Source organism: Phytophthora cinnamomi, assembly GCF_018691715.1.
Source record: "Phytophthora cinnamomi strain GKB4 chromosome Unknown Contig38, whole genome shotgun sequence".
Taxonomy (NCBI): domain Eukaryota; phylum Oomycota; class Peronosporomycetes; order Peronosporales; family Peronosporaceae; genus Phytophthora; species Phytophthora cinnamomi.
In genome coordinates this window covers 1-14,956 of record NW_027150971.1, presented here as the reverse complement: position 1 = coordinate 14,956, position 14,956 = coordinate 1, and the positions used below count along the sequence as shown (strand labels likewise).

Genomic DNA, 14,956 nt, shown 5'->3' with positions numbered 1-14,956 from the left:
CTTTTGTGATGGTGGTGGTGGTCGTTGTGGATTATGATTGGAGGACCAAGTTGAAGTGGATGGCTTGGTGAAGTCTGCTACCTACGGGGTTTATAAGTTAGATGTTGAGGGTGGCGACGCCGCGCGCGACGGCCGTTGGAGGGCACTTGCTGCTTGAAGCGCGACAGCGCCAGCTTGGCCGGTGGGTCAGCGCAGATTTCGGGTTTGCTGTCGCTGCTGCGGGTGAATTCTGGAGTCAACTGCTCGTCCGAGTCTGCGGGCGTGAAGGCCTTGGATAGTTGTAAGCTGGGGATGAAGGTGCTGCGCTTGGTGTCGACGTTGTTGTTCCCCTCGTCGGACTCGTCGAGGCTCTCGTCAACTGGCGGCTCGCAGTCCGTCGAGTCGACGAGTACAGCCACTTCCATCTCGGCCTCGCTATCTGCTGTCGACGGCGAGTCCACCTGGTTCGAGAACTCCGACTCCAACTGCAACGTGTGCAGGTCGAGGTCTGCGTGGAGCACAACAAAGCACAGGTGTGAGTGAGTAAGGATACTTGTAATGTTTGGAGTGATAAGGTTTTTACCGAGCTCTATGCTGGACTCGTCGCTCTCTGCAGCCGCTTCCGTGGTCGGCACTTCAGTTTCCTCCATGTTGGCAAGCAAAGGCTGCTCAACTTCATCTTCGGCGTCCGTGCTCATTACCACACGACGCTCCACTGAGATGGCGTCTGAGTTCAAGCTGACGCGGCGTTCTGCGGAGACAGCGTTGTCAAGGTTGGACGCGTAGCTGCGAAGGAATTTGTTCAGGTTGTTCGATCGGGCATTCGCAGTGATCTCAGCTTCCTTCGCCAACTCGCTGGCTAGTAGGACGGGAGCAACAGTAGCATCACGGCCGTCGCGTGCATCTCACCGGCGAGTCCTAGCCTGCACGGTCTCTGAAGCGGCCGCCGACTTCTTAGCTACTTCCTTCTTGCATTCCTCCGAATCACTTGACACCTTCAGGCGCGACTCGAACCTGCTGCAGAGACTCTGTACCATCTGGCGCGAGCGCAGCTCTTTCAGTGCACTTCGAATTGAAGACTTCATGGGCCCAACTGGTGAGCGGATCTGGATAGACGTGATATCGGGCAGAGCCAACTTAAGACGACGATCGTGAGCAGGCTTCTGGACGACAATCTCCACACCTTCAGCATTCAGCTCTTCTTGCTTCTTTGAATGATCCTTCAGCAATGGCATTCGACCACCCAGCCAACGCCGGGCAGCAAATCCCACCACCGCCACAGCGAAAAATAATAGCAGCGCAATGGACACTTCCATTCTTGAAAGTGTGCTGAATGCTGAGTTGCTAACACTTGAAGCTCCCGATCTTGATTCTTGTGTTCGAGTGGGGCTTTCGCCAACGCCGCGTATTTTTGAATGATAGCTGGGAGATCCCGGATCTACTGCACATGACCCAGCTCACAACCAATGCCGCCAGTACTTAGTCGAAGCGGAGCTTATTTTGGCGGCTTGCCGGTACGTCACCATCATACTCGAAGTCTTGTCACCGGCATTGTCGCTATAATTGAACCGGGCAAAAGTTGGCAGACTCCAGTGGAAACACGAGCGTTATCATCGAAGAAGGATAAGTTCCTGTCTTATACGATTCCATTCACCACGTCACTTGGAGAACCCATTCCCGTTTAAAAGTGCAATACTGTGCGCTCCGGCTTATTGCTCTTGCGGAGATGGGATCCGGTCGACTGCTGCGGTAGCCGCGGAGCTTTGCTGGATAAGGTAACCATTTGGCGAGGCAGGTTCCTGCATGGTTCCATCTTGGCTTTGTAGAGATTCAGACACGGTTGGGTTGGCTCCTTCATCGTGTATTGTTGAATCGAGCGATTGAAGTTGCAGCATCACCTCCATCGATAGCGGCTGCTGGACTCTGTCGAAGCGCTCGCTCCGCGCAGAGTTTGCATTTGATCTAGCAGAGACGCTGCGAGTTGACGGACTCTTCGCTGACAAGCCATAGTGCTGGACAGCCGCCATCGCTGCTTGCTTCAGCTTCCGCCCTTCAATGTTTAGGTTCATATCGCTTGAGTGCTTAAACTTGGACAGCACTGACAAATCCTCCGCTGACAGACTGCGTACAAACAATAGATCAGCACCCATCAAGCAAGCACAATCGCTACAGAGTGCTTACCTCCAAGATCGACGTAGCGTATCTTCAACGAGCACGTATCTACCCATTTTCTTCAGAATCCTCTTGAAACTTTTGTTATGCTGCCACACTGCGTAGCTACCTCTCACACGAATCTGGTTGTCCCGGCCGTTCACGATGTACAACTTCATTCTCGCAGTCATGCGAAAACAACAGCACCCTGACCACACGAAACACCTTGTCAGGAAAAATAAAATTACTACACAGCAAGCAATCCCCACTTACTTGTCCGAGCGAAGATCCCGCACCACATTGACGCGGTACGACCCAACGTAATACTTTGCGAACGCATGGACCAGCTCCATGTGTTCGCGATAGAATGCGTCCGGCACGACGCCCGGACAGCGCCACCCAGTGGTGGGCAGGTGCACCAACTGAGCAGCCAAAATCGATTCACGTTCCCTCGGCGCCCTCTCGTCTCTTGTCTCCACACTGACCTCTTCCTCGTCTGCCTCGTCGCTGCTGGCCACTCTGGGTCTCTTTGGGGCGCCGCGTCGCGCCTCAACCTCCATCTCAATCTCCCGTCTGCGCTCCAGTCGTCTCTGCAGCTCTTCCGGCGTCTCTGTAGCCATCTCCTGGGCCCCTATGGGCTACAACGCGGCTCTTGTGCATCGCCCACGCAGCCTCCTGGAACCTGCCGTTCATCTTGACCTTGAAGCCCTTCGGGTCATTGGGTTTGCGTCCTCTTCGCGTCCTGCAGCACCGGAACCAGTGGAAAATTGGCTAAACTGCGCATTTTGGGGCTATAAAGGCGATAAAACGCTGCGAACCGCTCGTAATGCTCGGCACAAGTGCGGCACAAGACCCACTCGCCGTTCTCCTCGTCCAATTCCTTGATCTCCGGGTCCTGGCGCACGCTGCCGGGCCACTCGGAGCGTCGGCGGCGAGCCTCGTATGGGCCCAGCATGTCAAATGCATGTGTCAGTAAACGATCCCCTCGTGATAGTGGCATATGGCTACCCTCGCTGAAACAGATATGGATGCATGTACAAGGGTCAAGTTGAAGTTTGTGGTCTCTAATGTTATTTGGTTTCTATGGGCCTGCAATGACTACTTGCTGGGCGCTTTACTCGTCTTCCGAGTCGAGGAGCTGGGGGCGAAGAGCGAGGCTGCGCTGTCGCCGATGTACCTGCTGTGGTCCTTGGTGTGCTGGATGAGAGTGCGCCACGCTCGACTCTGCTCGAGCAGGTTCGAGTTGCCGACGATCCAGAGGCTGCTCTTGGCACGCGTGATGGCGACGTTCATGCGTCGCTCGTCCGCCAGAAGGCGTCGAGGACGTCCTCCTCCTCGTTGCCGTGGCTTCTTCTCTTCTTCTTCCTGCGACCACCATGGCTGGTACGAACACACGAGTAGATGATGATCTCCTTCTCGCGACCTTGGAAGCCGTCTACGGTGTTCACTTCGATGCCAAGGTGGCGATCGAACTCGGACTCGAGCTTTCCGATCGCACCACGCACCTCGTAGATTTGCTGCTTGTATGGCGCGATGACGCCGATACGCTTCTTCCACTCAATGTGCGGGAACTTCTTCAGCAACCGGCGAATGAGCTGCACCACAGTTTCGACCTCGCTCATGTTCCGAAGTGATGTAGACCCGCTCACCTGACTTTGCGTTCCTTGGACATCCAAGAATAACAGCGGCTGGAATGCGCGGTCCCGGTGATAGTCCTGCGCAGTCCAGTTGCTCATGTTGCCATCCTGCACCAGCCGGCCGCCGTAGAAGTACGTCGACGGGAATTCTGCGATCTCCGGGTGCATTCGATATTGCTGGGTCAGCAGCAGCACCGGCGATTTATTCTCTACCAGCCGCTGCTGCAGGCTCCGGTCGTATCCCATTGACACCAGTTTCTTCGAAATCACTGTAGCAGGCAATTGTCGGTGGTCACCCACAAGTACAACTCGATGCGGTCGGAACTTGAACGGGATCAGTGTGCTTGCCTCCACAGCTTGTGCAGCTTCGTCAATAATAAGGGCATCAAAATCTTGTGCGAATTCGCACATCGCTACGGAGCCAGCTCCACTAAGTGTGCAAAACACAATCTGCGCATTCTTGATGATCGCTTGGCGTGCCTGCTTCACGGTTGGAAACGTGCTGCGGTGCTTCGTAACCAAACTCTCAAGGAGTACTTCTTCTACTTCGCGGGCGTACTTGCGCATTTTTTTGCGGTTCTTCTTGCTCTCGCTAGCTTCTCGCGCTGCAGCCAAACTCGACAATTCTTGGCTGCTCTCGGGCGACCCACGCGCACGATACGTGGGCGATAAGATTCACCCTCTCTCCGTTGTAAAGTCCTTCACTCAGGACTCGAACCACGAGCTCATCGACGGCAGCATTACTCGGGGCGCAGACCAGGATGCGAATCGAGGTTTCTGCCACAGTTTTGAAACAGCCGAAGTTCGTGCACTTTGGAGTGATGCACCCACACGAATACGGGCTGTTCCTTTGCCCTCTGGAGTGCAGATCCCAGCACCATCCAGCAAGGCAGAAAGAAGTCCTAAAATTGTCTTGGTTTTACCTGTTCCGGGCTGTAACAGTGCATAAGACACAGATCAGAGGTCAACAGCTCATGCACATTGCGGACAAGATACAAAAATGAGTGCAGCGTACCGGTCCCTGTATAATGACCCTGCTGTCCTCGCCTAGACACCCGAAAATTGCCTGCATCTGCGACTCATTGTAGTGCCTTTGCAGGTATTTCAGCAATCGCGGAGAAAGTAGCGAGGAAGATGGAGCAGGTTTCTTGGGTACTTGCTCTGTTTTGTTTGAAGGTACTAACTGACCGCGCAGTAACACCTGCTTGAGGTCATTGGGCAAGAATGATATCGCCTTGATTGCCTGGAATTCACGCGCACTTGTGGTAGTGTTGTGCACTTGCTGCAGCGACCAACGCCAATTGGGGCACGCTGATTAGAGACACAGCTCCGTCAAAACACTAAAGTTTTCCACTGCATCCTCACAGTCTCGCTTCCGAGCGCGAATAAGCACGCAGATCTGATAACTGTCCCCGAGCCACCATTTCCACCCTTACCCCCAGCGCTGCCTTTCCCACCTACTGCAACAACAGAGTCGCACAGGACCACGCCAAAACGCACATCTCGTAGTTTTTCCAGCGAGGCGAGCGTACCAAAACTAGGTCACCACTCAAGAAATCTGATGAGCTCTTTCTGCCGAGCGCAGAAGCATCAAAAGTGAGGATGTAGTCGCTGCTGTTGGACGTACTCCCAGAAAAACCACTTTCAGAGAAGATGGCACCAAAGCTCAGACCCAACGATGATGTAGATGGACCCTGCACACCGCAAGGAGACACTGAAGAGAGTGATAATTGCCGTGTAGGGCCTGAACCTCCACCCCCTCTTCTGTCTGTCGTGTTGCTAACCGATGCCACCAGCTCTTCCATAATCGCCTCGAGCTGAACATTGCAATAATCCTCGATGGACGAATGCTGAGCAGGCAGCTTTCCTCTTGCATATTGTTGAAGGTGTACCCTCTCCTGCTCAGGTAAACGAACGTTTCTTGGCGTCATGTCCAGCAGGAAATCGTAAAAGTCGTCTAAGGATGGCCAGAGTAATGAGCTCTTGACACTAGGTGCCTTTTTAGCGGCTGACGACAATGAAGGATTCATCCGTTTCTTGGACATCGTTTTCGCCGGCAGTGGCGGCGACGACATCGAAGTCTCCGCTTCACTGGGGTTGTGGAGACTGCCACTCGCTTTATCGTTTTTGACAGAGCTTCCAGTTGTAGATGATGACTTATTCTGGTTCTTCCGGCGTGAGTCGCCTCCGGCAGCTTTTAAAGCAGCTTCCAATACATTACCGCTTGGTGCTTCATCCAAATCACTTGCTTCCTCTTCTTCACTTTCCGACTCAGATTCGGATTCAGACCCTGAAGATGACAAAGCGATTACCTCCCGTCGTTTCACACGGTTCACGACCATGACTTCATCGTCCTCTTCCTCCTCGTCATCTTCGGAATTGCTGGGGGCAGTTGTCCGCTCAAGAATTTCACTGTTCGCTGGCGTGGCAGGTTTTGAAGTGTCACCGAGATCAACAGAGACTGAAGAGTCATTAGTTTTGGCGGCGATAGGGGTCGAAGGTCTTGCCGCAAAGTTGCTTTCCGTCATCGATAAAAAAACAGTGTTATCCAATACAACATCGCACGATTTGTCTTCAACGGCCTCCAGATCATCCTCATCGTGAACCTTGTACTCTTTGTAGTTTCCGCTGTCGATCGTCGACGTTCGCGAAGCAGGGACAACTTCTTCAGTCACAGTCTCATCATCCTCTTCCTCGTCTATCTCACTTCCTTCCTCGTCAACTTCAGACATGTTGACATCCGATACGTCACCAACATCGCTTCCAGGTGGTGCAGCTGCAACATGCTCAGCCGTGTTATCTTTCGCATGCACTCGCCCCTCTTCCAACGGTGTAGTTTCACGCGCATAATCTCGTTCTGGCTCGGCTACTACTGGTTGCGAAGTGGGGTACCTATTCTGCGTAGACTGAATCGACTGTGGCGTGGTTGACGCTTGCTGGTATGACGAGTCCGCAGTTGGCAGCTCTGGTGAACGTTCCGTGGGCAGTAGCTTCTCAAGGAACTCTTTCACGTCATCGCTCTTTTGACCGTTTTCGTGAGGCTTGATCTCTTCACAATTATCAGCAGAAGCATTTACTTCGCTCAGTTGCTCTGGATGCGCGCTAATGCTTGCAGTAGAATGTTCAGTCTTGGATCGCTCCCGAGGTTGGCTGGCCTCTAAGGTCGATAGCGTTTGCTTCACATCCTGATCGCTATCGCACCGAGCTAAGTCTAGATATCTAGCGACTGGGTCCTCCACTGCGGTTGCCCTTGACGATGCTACTACATGTAGATCAGTTTCGCCTTGTGAAGATGTGCCGTGCTCATGCAAACCGTCAGGTTGTTTAACAGCAGCAGTCTCTTTCTGCGTCGGTGAAGTGACAGCAGCTTGAAGGAGTTCGTTGGACCGCCTGAGAAGTTCATTTTCTCGTCTCAAGCGTTCCATCTCCTCCAAAACTTCAGACGCAACCTCTACAACCGGCGCTGCTGGCTTTGTCACCTCCACAGTTGGTGTTGGTTGCTGCGTTTGAGTAGCAATAGGAACCTGCGTAGGTAGCGTATGCGTCTGCGGTTCTACAGTTGTCGGCGGCGGCTTTGCTAGGATAGGAGAGACAACTGGGGTCTCAGTGAGTGTACAGGCAACCGGGGTGGTTGTACGCTCGCTGATGCTACTGTGTTCTGGTCGGTAGCAGCAGCCACAGTCTCACTCAAATGTGGTTTCTGAGGAGGAACCAGCTTCCGCTCCACTTCTTCCAGAGCCATTGCAAACATGAAGTCCTCTTCCATGTCGTCAATAATGAACTCGTTTTGCTCTGGGCTAGGCGTTGGGTCAGTAGTGACTGGGGCAGGAGCTGCTCTCACCGGAGTCTGGGTAATTGACAACGCACTCGGCGTGTGTGCTTGCGTGGCCAGGATAGCGTTAGCTGTAGCTGGCTGCGTCGGAGACGGTGCCACCACCGATGGCTCGACCCGTGACTGTTCAAGTCCAACACTTGCAGCCATCGCAAGAGCTGGAGCAGTAGCAGTAGCGACTGTAGTAGGAGCGCCAATCGCTGTATCCACAGTAGACTCCGAGACTGGACTAGTAACTGCAGGAGCAGCCGTAGCAACCACGGTGACAGGAGCCGCACCCGCAGCCGCTAACGCAGCAGCAGTGGGCTTTGCATCTCGGTGCAGCGACTGGATACGCGACTCCACGCGCTCCTTCTGCTCCAGCTCAGCTGCAGCTTCACCTCCGCCAGCGTCAACGGACGCAGCAACCCGCGTCGTCCTCTTCACGGCGTCGCTTTCTTCACGGGCGTCTTCTTCTTCTTCTCCGCCGGCGCTGCAACCACCTTCTTCGTCGCTGCCGTCGCCCTCTTCGCCGTGGCAGGTGCTGTCTTCTTCACGGGCGTCGTCTTCTTCGCAGCGGACGCGCGCGCGGCGCCTCTTCTTGGTCGCCACAGCTGCATCAGCAGTCGCAGCATCCGCCGCCGCCCTGGCTCTGGTCGTGGCCCTGGGCCTCGTGCGCTTGACGTCCTGCGTGATGTCCTCCACCTGCGCTGGGCCGCCGCAGCCGCGCCGGCGGCGTCGGTGGCGGCCAGGCGCTTCTTGAACTCGCGCATGCCCACCTCCACGCTCACGAATTCGCTCTTGTCGCGGCGCGGCTTTTGCGCAGCACGGCGCCGGCCGCCGCCTTGCGCTTCTTGGCCGCGTCCATCGACCCAAGCGCAGCCAGCACCAGCTAGCTCGTCGGTTGCTATGATCTATACAACCTTCGGGCGCGCATTTCAGCCAACCACGGATCTTCCGGGACCTTTCCACCAACCAGCGCCGCGCAAAGTGAATCCATCTCTGATTGGCGAACCCATGTCGTCTTTTAAGCGTCGCGCTCCCGAGGTCCGTCCAGCATACTCAACCCAAGTCACGGCTCCAACCAAGCGCGCGCTTGGGATCCGCGCCGTGGCCCGCGGCCCGCCAGTCTTTCGGGCGGCTCTCTTGCGCTCGCTCACAGTCAGGAAGGAATCCTACCTAGCCGACCTAGTCCAAGCAGCCCAGCAGCATGTCGGAGGTCGAGAAGAAGGAGGAGACGACGCCCAAGGTGGAGGCCGAGGAGGCCGACGCCGCCAAGGACCCGGAGTCCGAGGCCGCAGGCCTACTTCGAGCCCGTGGTGAAGCTCGACGAGGTGGAGGTGACGACGGGCGAGGAGGAGGAGGAGGTGATCTTCAAGCAGCGCGCCAAGGCCTTCTGCTACCGCGAGTCGCTGCTGGACAAGGGCACGGGCAAGAAGTCGTGGTGCGAGCGCGGCGTGGGCGACGTGCGCTTCCTCAAGCACAAGGAGCACCAGAAGGTGCGCATGCTCATGCGCCAGGAGAAGACGCACAAGATCCTGATCAACCACCTGGTCGAGTCCCGCACGGAGCTCACGCCCAACATGGGCAGCGACCGCGCCTGGGTCTTCAGCTGCTACGACTTCGCCGAGGGCGTCGTGGAGACGCAGGTCTTCGCGCTGCGCTTCGGCAACGCCGAGAACGCAGAAGTTTAAGGACGCGCACGACGCCGCCAAGGCCAACAACAAGAAGCTCGAGGAGGGCGCGGACGCCGCTGACACCTCGGCGGGCGACGACGCCGCCAAGGCGCTCGAGTCGCTGGACGTCAAGAAGGAGGAATAGACACGAGGCGAGAGACGGCCCACACCTTAAGAGTGATCGGCGGCGACGCGGCTGTGGGCGGAAACAGGGAACAGGCACAGGTGGCAGGCGGGCAGGACGGGCGTCCACCAGGTTTCAGGGCGACTGGCTCGGCTGGCTGAGGTCGGTTCTTCTTAATCAGTTTTTTTTCATTTACTTCATTTTCAGACCATATACCTTCCTCGTCTTGCTCGCGCTTTTGTCTGCTGCCTGTAGCTGGGTGGTGTGTTCGTGTGGATGTATCTCTCGGGTGGAAGGAGTTAGGGTGCAGCGGGCAGGAGCTGCTCGATGGAGCCGTCGGGTGTGTCAGAGCAGCTGGTGGCGGTGGTGGGCGGCGCTGAGCGGTTGTAGACCGAGACGCCCGCGATGATGAGCGAGAAGCCCACGAAGTAGAGGCTGCTGAGCTCCTCGTTGAACAGGTACTTGGCTGCCACGACGGCGAAGAAGTCGGACGTGAGCAGCGACAAGTTGAAGATACAGCGGCGTCGCCCGTGGTAGAAAAGACCTAGTTGGTCGCGAAGTTAGATCCGGAGGAAGACAATGAGGCTATTGCATGGCAACGCATACGCACCGACGCGTCAGAAGTGTACTGACGAACAGTGTGATGATATTATACCGAGCAGACACAGCGCGCTGGGCCAAGTCCTGGTTAGTCCACCACCAGCAGATCGTTAGTGAAGTTCACATGCACCCATCCGCCCTTCGACTACTGCAATCGTACCAGTCCACAGCACGGATGACGTCTCCTTCAAAGTAGGCGGCCTGCAGTGAGCTGATGAGGAACCGAAGACGCCGACTAAGCCCAGAACTCCATCTGCAGCATCAAAGCCTAGTCCAGCACATCCGAGGCGCAACCACACATCATTTCAGTGAGCGACAACTACTCACGCGACGGTTCTCCCTCTTGACGAGATACTCCTGCCCGCATTCAGGCAGGCTGGCAACGCTGCCAAACAGGCAGAGGAAGTCCCCGTACAATGCAGAGACATCCCCACGAAGCCTAGGCCGGTCTCTTGGTCTCGAATCACGTCCGAGATGACGAGTACGCTGATCCCCACGAGGCAAAACAGTTACCGCCAAAGTGCAGGCGCGTATGGCCCTCAGGAACAAACTCGACAGCAACATGACCACTGGGATGGTGAAGCAGTCTAGCAGCATGACGCTCGAGATCGGGGTGTACTGTACGCGCAGACCACCAGGAAGTTCCCTCCACGTCCGCGAAAGCCAACAGAGGTACTGCCACCCAGGATTTCCAGTTTGTAGCCGCGTTGGCGGCGGGAGGCGCATATAGGGTCACAGGTACGCATAGCAGCAGGTAGTTGCCGGCACTCTGCGTCACTGGGATCTGGATCTGCAATACAGAATAACGCACGCATGTGTAAGTTTTCACGTTCCACCGCACATTCGCAAAACCGCCGCTACGTTGGACTCGTCGCCAATGTATCACCATTGAATATCTCGGCAACGTACCTGGAAGGAGCCGTTCGGTAGTTGGGAGAACACGCCCGTGCACAATTACACCGATGAACTGGCCCAAGATCAGCGCGGTTCCTTTCGTATACGGCGGAGCACAAAGCGCCCACGTCGCCATCAGTCGCCATTGGTTCAGGAATGCTAAAGTAGACTGAAATAAGTCAACAATCCAATTAAGTCGACAAAGGACTGCAAATCTACGTGATTAGGTCGACCGTGGCAACTTAATTGAAAGCTACGCGGCGGAGGCTAATACCTACCGGTGCATGCCGCTCGACGTGCAGTGCTTGAGGATATCACTTTCTTCTTGTATTTTTGTTGCGAACACTGTAGATTACGCTCTGAGCTTGTGGTAGGGCTCTTCGATCTTCTGGACCATTTGGTCGCTACGGCTTGCAGTTGCCGGCCTGCTTCGGCCAGAGCTTGTTGAGCATGGCCACTTCGCCTGCGCGTGTTGATGAACCAGTTGTTCACTGCTCAGCGTAATACACCTCCTTGCTGCGCGAGCCACTCCTTCCTCTTCGGTCGGTAGGGTGGAATGCAGGTTGTCTCGAACCACTCGTGCATCAGCTGCTTCGACAGCTTCGACGACTCGAGCGCTTCTTGGGCATGCTGTTGCGGGCTGCGGCTCATCGCGTAGGCAGACACTTGCGAGCGAGTCGCCGACAGCGACGGCAGCAGGTTATTGCCCTTCCAGTAGTTGCGGGTGGCTGCTTCGCTGCAGCATGCGTCGCTCCACTCAGAATTGCGGACCGAAAGCTCGTACCGAGCTCTGACGTTCGGTCGTCCACCACCTCGGCCGCGTCATCGCCTGCATCGACACCGCCTCCCATGTACTGAACCGACTGCTGTGTTGCGGAAGGCCGTCGCTGCTTGCTCCGGGCCGTACGTCTGCCGAGATGGTCGGCATCTGCTCGATCGCCGCCGCGAACGGGTCCACGACGCCTGGCTGGACTTGCACGGCCGAGTTGTTCGCGAACGCGAGGAGCTGCTGGTAGCTCACGTTGCCTTGGAAGGTGTCGTCTTCAAGGATCGCTGCGACTCTGCTCCACCTTATCTTTTGTCCTCCGGAGGCGGCATCCCTGACTGCCGCAGCTCCTCCGTGCGCAGGGGAGAGCGACGTCAACATTGTCTGCAGCTCCTGTTGCATAGCCCTCCATATTCACTGTTGTCGCCTTCCGCGCGGCAGTGCTCGTTGTGTTTGGATTGGGGGCTGCAGTGGTGTTCGGCACCGTCATCGGCTGCAGTCTGTTCTGACTGACGTCCGCTGCTGGTGGCTGGGGCTGTATCCTGGACGGTTTGGGAACGTCATTGCTTCTGCAAGACTGCAAATGGCAGTGATCTCAGCCATATAGACAGACAGTCCTTCCTGTCAGACGGAAAGGTAGTGATTGATGGACATTGACTAGGGCCAACAGCCGAATTGAAAATAAATTACCGATGAAAAGTAGAAGTTGAACATAAATTACCCGTTTGAGCTAGCGTTGATATAGATCGTTTGACACAAAGCCGTGGGAAAGCTCTGGTTGGATTTTGCATGTCAGTTTTCAAAATTATATTTAAAACTTATGTGATGATTATATATAAAGTAATTGTAGACCTCCCGCTTCGCTCTGGGACCTCAAGCTGCAAATAGTCAGTATGGCAATTTTACGCTTTCGACATACCTACCGTGGATAGTGTGACCGCACTGTTTTGGTTGCGGTCCACGTTTTGACACGCGAAAGACCAGGCTTGCTGGTCGCCATGCGTCAAGCTTCAGAGCTCCTTGTTGACTCGCCGAACTTAGCGCGTGAGCGGTTATCAAACACTGTCAGGTTCACTCCACGCACAAACAACGCTTTGCCATAAAGACGCATCGGCACGAACTGGAGTATGATTTCCAGGCCTCTCAAAATTAGTCAGAAATCCTGCTACCTAATTTAACCTCAAATGGGCATTCTGGAAAAGGCTGATTGTCGTTGTTTCGTAGGCAGTATCTACGTCTTTGTATTGGATCGTAGGATTTTTGGCCTACGTTTTGCTGAAATTATAAATGTGGAGAAGGCGAATGCTTGAAGTTTGTATTCTGCTGTATGATGGTGTGTTTCGTCGGAGAAATCCGACGGAAATAGTCGACAATCTGATTCGGATAAACTCGGCACCAAACGCCAAGACCAACTTCGCGCACTTCTCCACTGATCCGCACTCGCAGCATGCAGAATGGCCTCTCTATCGACTCATCAGTCACATCACCCACTCGGCAGCACTCTAAGCGCTACAACCGCGGCAACGGCCTCAAAGGACGCCTTAGTGGCCGCAGCAGTCGAGTCACTCAACGCGCCGAACGTGCTCCCCAACGCACGCCGCTGCCACTTCGTCTGGTGTAGCTGCCGCCTTGACTACTGCTAAGGACGTCAATGCCATCGCCATTCGAGCTCGAAGCCCACGGTTTTGCACCCCGTGCTCGATGATGCCAGTGATGCGTCTCAAACGCGGAAAGCTCAGACCCACTGTAGCAAAGGGACGAAGTGCACCTCGGGCGTGGACGGCATTACCTCCAGCGGTTGCTCCATGAGCTAAGGAGACTGCGACAGACTGCATTTGGTGCTCGCTGCGGATGTGCAGAGCGGAGTCCTGGCTGTTGATGAGGCGATGCTACCAATGCACGCAGAACATTACCGCCCAAGATGTACGCGATGCATGCATTTCAACGGAACTCATCACGCGTACGCGGAGTCTGCGAACCATATCGCGCTGGATCATCAGCACCAAAAACAGTGAAACTCTCCATTTTTTCGACAGAAGCGGCCAGATCGACCTTAGCCGCTTCACTTGCGGAAGTTTGAAGCGTTTCTAGTGGAGAGCGAAAGGCAGTGAGTGTTAACACGCTGAACAGCTACCAGTGCTCTCAAAGATCTTTGCCGTCGGAAGCAGACCCCTCTTCTTCCGTCCTACGAAAGAACATGTCAACCTTTTTTTTTCGGGGTTGAAGCGTACAGGCATCAAAGTATCAGTCAGGAGCCGCGCGAGAGTCTAACACAGACCCATTACAGTTCTCCACGTTACCAGGAGTTTGCAAGACAACTGCCAGACGTCAGGACGCCGGATTTGCATCTTTCCCTTACTGCAATGGAATCTCATGTGCCGTTCTGAATCAGGACGGACAATTTGTACCGAGCACTTAAGCGCGCATGATGATGAGTGTAGGTTGCATTGCAAGGTCAAGACAAATCAGGAAGGAGGAACAAGGCCACGGCACATCTATGCGAACCCGTTCAACCCTCAACCTGCTGGATCACGGCTGAAATACTGCAGCTTGTCGCCCTCGCAGCAGCCTGGATCCATCTGGGTCCCCTGAAGTCGCGTTTTGGAACAATGTTAAGGCTCATTGACGCTCAGGCATGAATCACTATGGAACACTCTGTGAAAAGACGTCGCAACATTTGCCTGCAGCGGGACGACCGGTGGACCCTCTTTTAGTGTTTGTCTACGAGTTGGCTGGTCGTTAGGTGGTGTGCAAGACCGGTATATTCGATACGAATCAGCTGGAGATCATACATTGGGCGTGTTGCTGCTGGCTCCCTTAACCGTGCGGACTTTTCAATACTTCCTCATTTTGAAGACAATCAAGATTCTAGTCTGCAACTGCGTTGCTGAAATGTTCCCGGCACTTCACACCACTAGCACTCTTCAAGATATCCTGAAATTGTGCGTAGCATCTCGTCTACCATGCGTCACTCGGAGACATTTACTACCACCACCCTGCTTTCCAGACTTTGTTTTGACATGATGATGAATTAGTCAACTACGATCTAAACTAGTGGTGGGCACGCTCGTGGATGAATCCAACGGAATTCCGCCACATGTAGAACTGTACAAGCAGCTACGTGCAATGCAAAACTCTATCGACAAGTTGCCGCCAGTGCTTTTGGAAGAATCACAACCTAATTGAGGAAAAGGGAGTTGCAGCTGGAAATATTACTCAAGGAGCAGCTCGAATCGACCATTGATAAACTACTTGCGCGCGCAGGTTGCGCATCCTCCAGCACCAGGAGCCGCTAGTAGCAATGCTGCAATAACCGCC

General features: G+C 54.8%; 5 protein-coding genes across 5 annotated transcripts; 1 reads left to right on the top strand and 4 right to left on the bottom strand.

Moving 5' to 3' along the window:
• Positions 1-77: 77 nt before the first annotated feature.
• IUM83_03101 (Mitochondrial 2-oxodicarboxylate carrier 2) lies at positions 78-2,431 on the bottom strand (the record flags this gene model as incomplete). Its single annotated transcript, XM_067927082.1, has 5 exons — positions 78-487; positions 563-838; positions 1,970-2,100; positions 2,161-2,338; positions 2,404-2,431. 5 exons carry the CDS (start codon positions 2,429-2,431, stop codon positions 78-80), a joined length of 1,023 nt encoding a protein of 340 aa, XP_067791845.1.
• A 260-nt stretch (positions 2,432-2,691) lies between these two features.
• IUM83_03100 (uncharacterized protein) lies at positions 2,692-3,085 on the bottom strand (the record flags this gene model as incomplete). The annotated part of the gene is made up of 2 exons (XM_067927081.1): positions 2,692-2,872; positions 2,949-3,085. The coding sequence occupies 2 exons, from the start codon at positions 3,083-3,085 to the stop codon at positions 2,692-2,694; spliced, it is 318 nt and encodes a 105-aa protein (XP_067791753.1).
• Positions 3,086-3,228: 143 nt separating this feature from the next.
• On the bottom strand, positions 3,229-8,446 carry IUM83_03099 (helicase sen1; the record flags this gene model as incomplete). The annotated part of the gene is made up of 6 exons (XM_067927080.1): positions 3,229-3,510; positions 3,636-4,372; positions 4,691-4,700; positions 4,783-5,078; positions 7,878-8,242; positions 8,370-8,446. 6 exons carry the CDS (start codon positions 8,444-8,446, stop codon positions 3,229-3,231), a joined length of 1,767 nt encoding a protein of 588 aa, XP_067791703.1.
• A 342-nt stretch (positions 8,447-8,788) lies between these two features.
• Positions 8,789-9,272, top strand: IUM83_03098 (Ran-specific GTPase-activating protein; the record flags this gene model as incomplete). The annotated part of the gene is made up of 2 exons (XM_067927079.1): positions 8,789-8,827; positions 8,880-9,272. 2 exons carry the CDS (start codon positions 8,789-8,791, stop codon positions 9,270-9,272), a joined length of 432 nt encoding a protein of 143 aa, XP_067791795.1.
• Positions 9,273-9,677: 405 nt separating this feature from the next.
• IUM83_03097 (Drug/Metabolite Transporter (DMT) Superfamily) lies at positions 9,678-12,019 on the bottom strand (the record flags this gene model as incomplete). Its single annotated transcript, XM_067927078.1, has 4 exons — positions 9,678-9,922; positions 10,139-10,246; positions 11,382-11,608; positions 11,685-12,019. The coding sequence occupies 4 exons, from the start codon at positions 12,017-12,019 to the stop codon at positions 9,678-9,680; spliced, it is 915 nt and encodes a 304-aa protein (XP_067791796.1).
• Between the last annotated feature and the right edge of the window lie 2,937 nt (positions 12,020-14,956).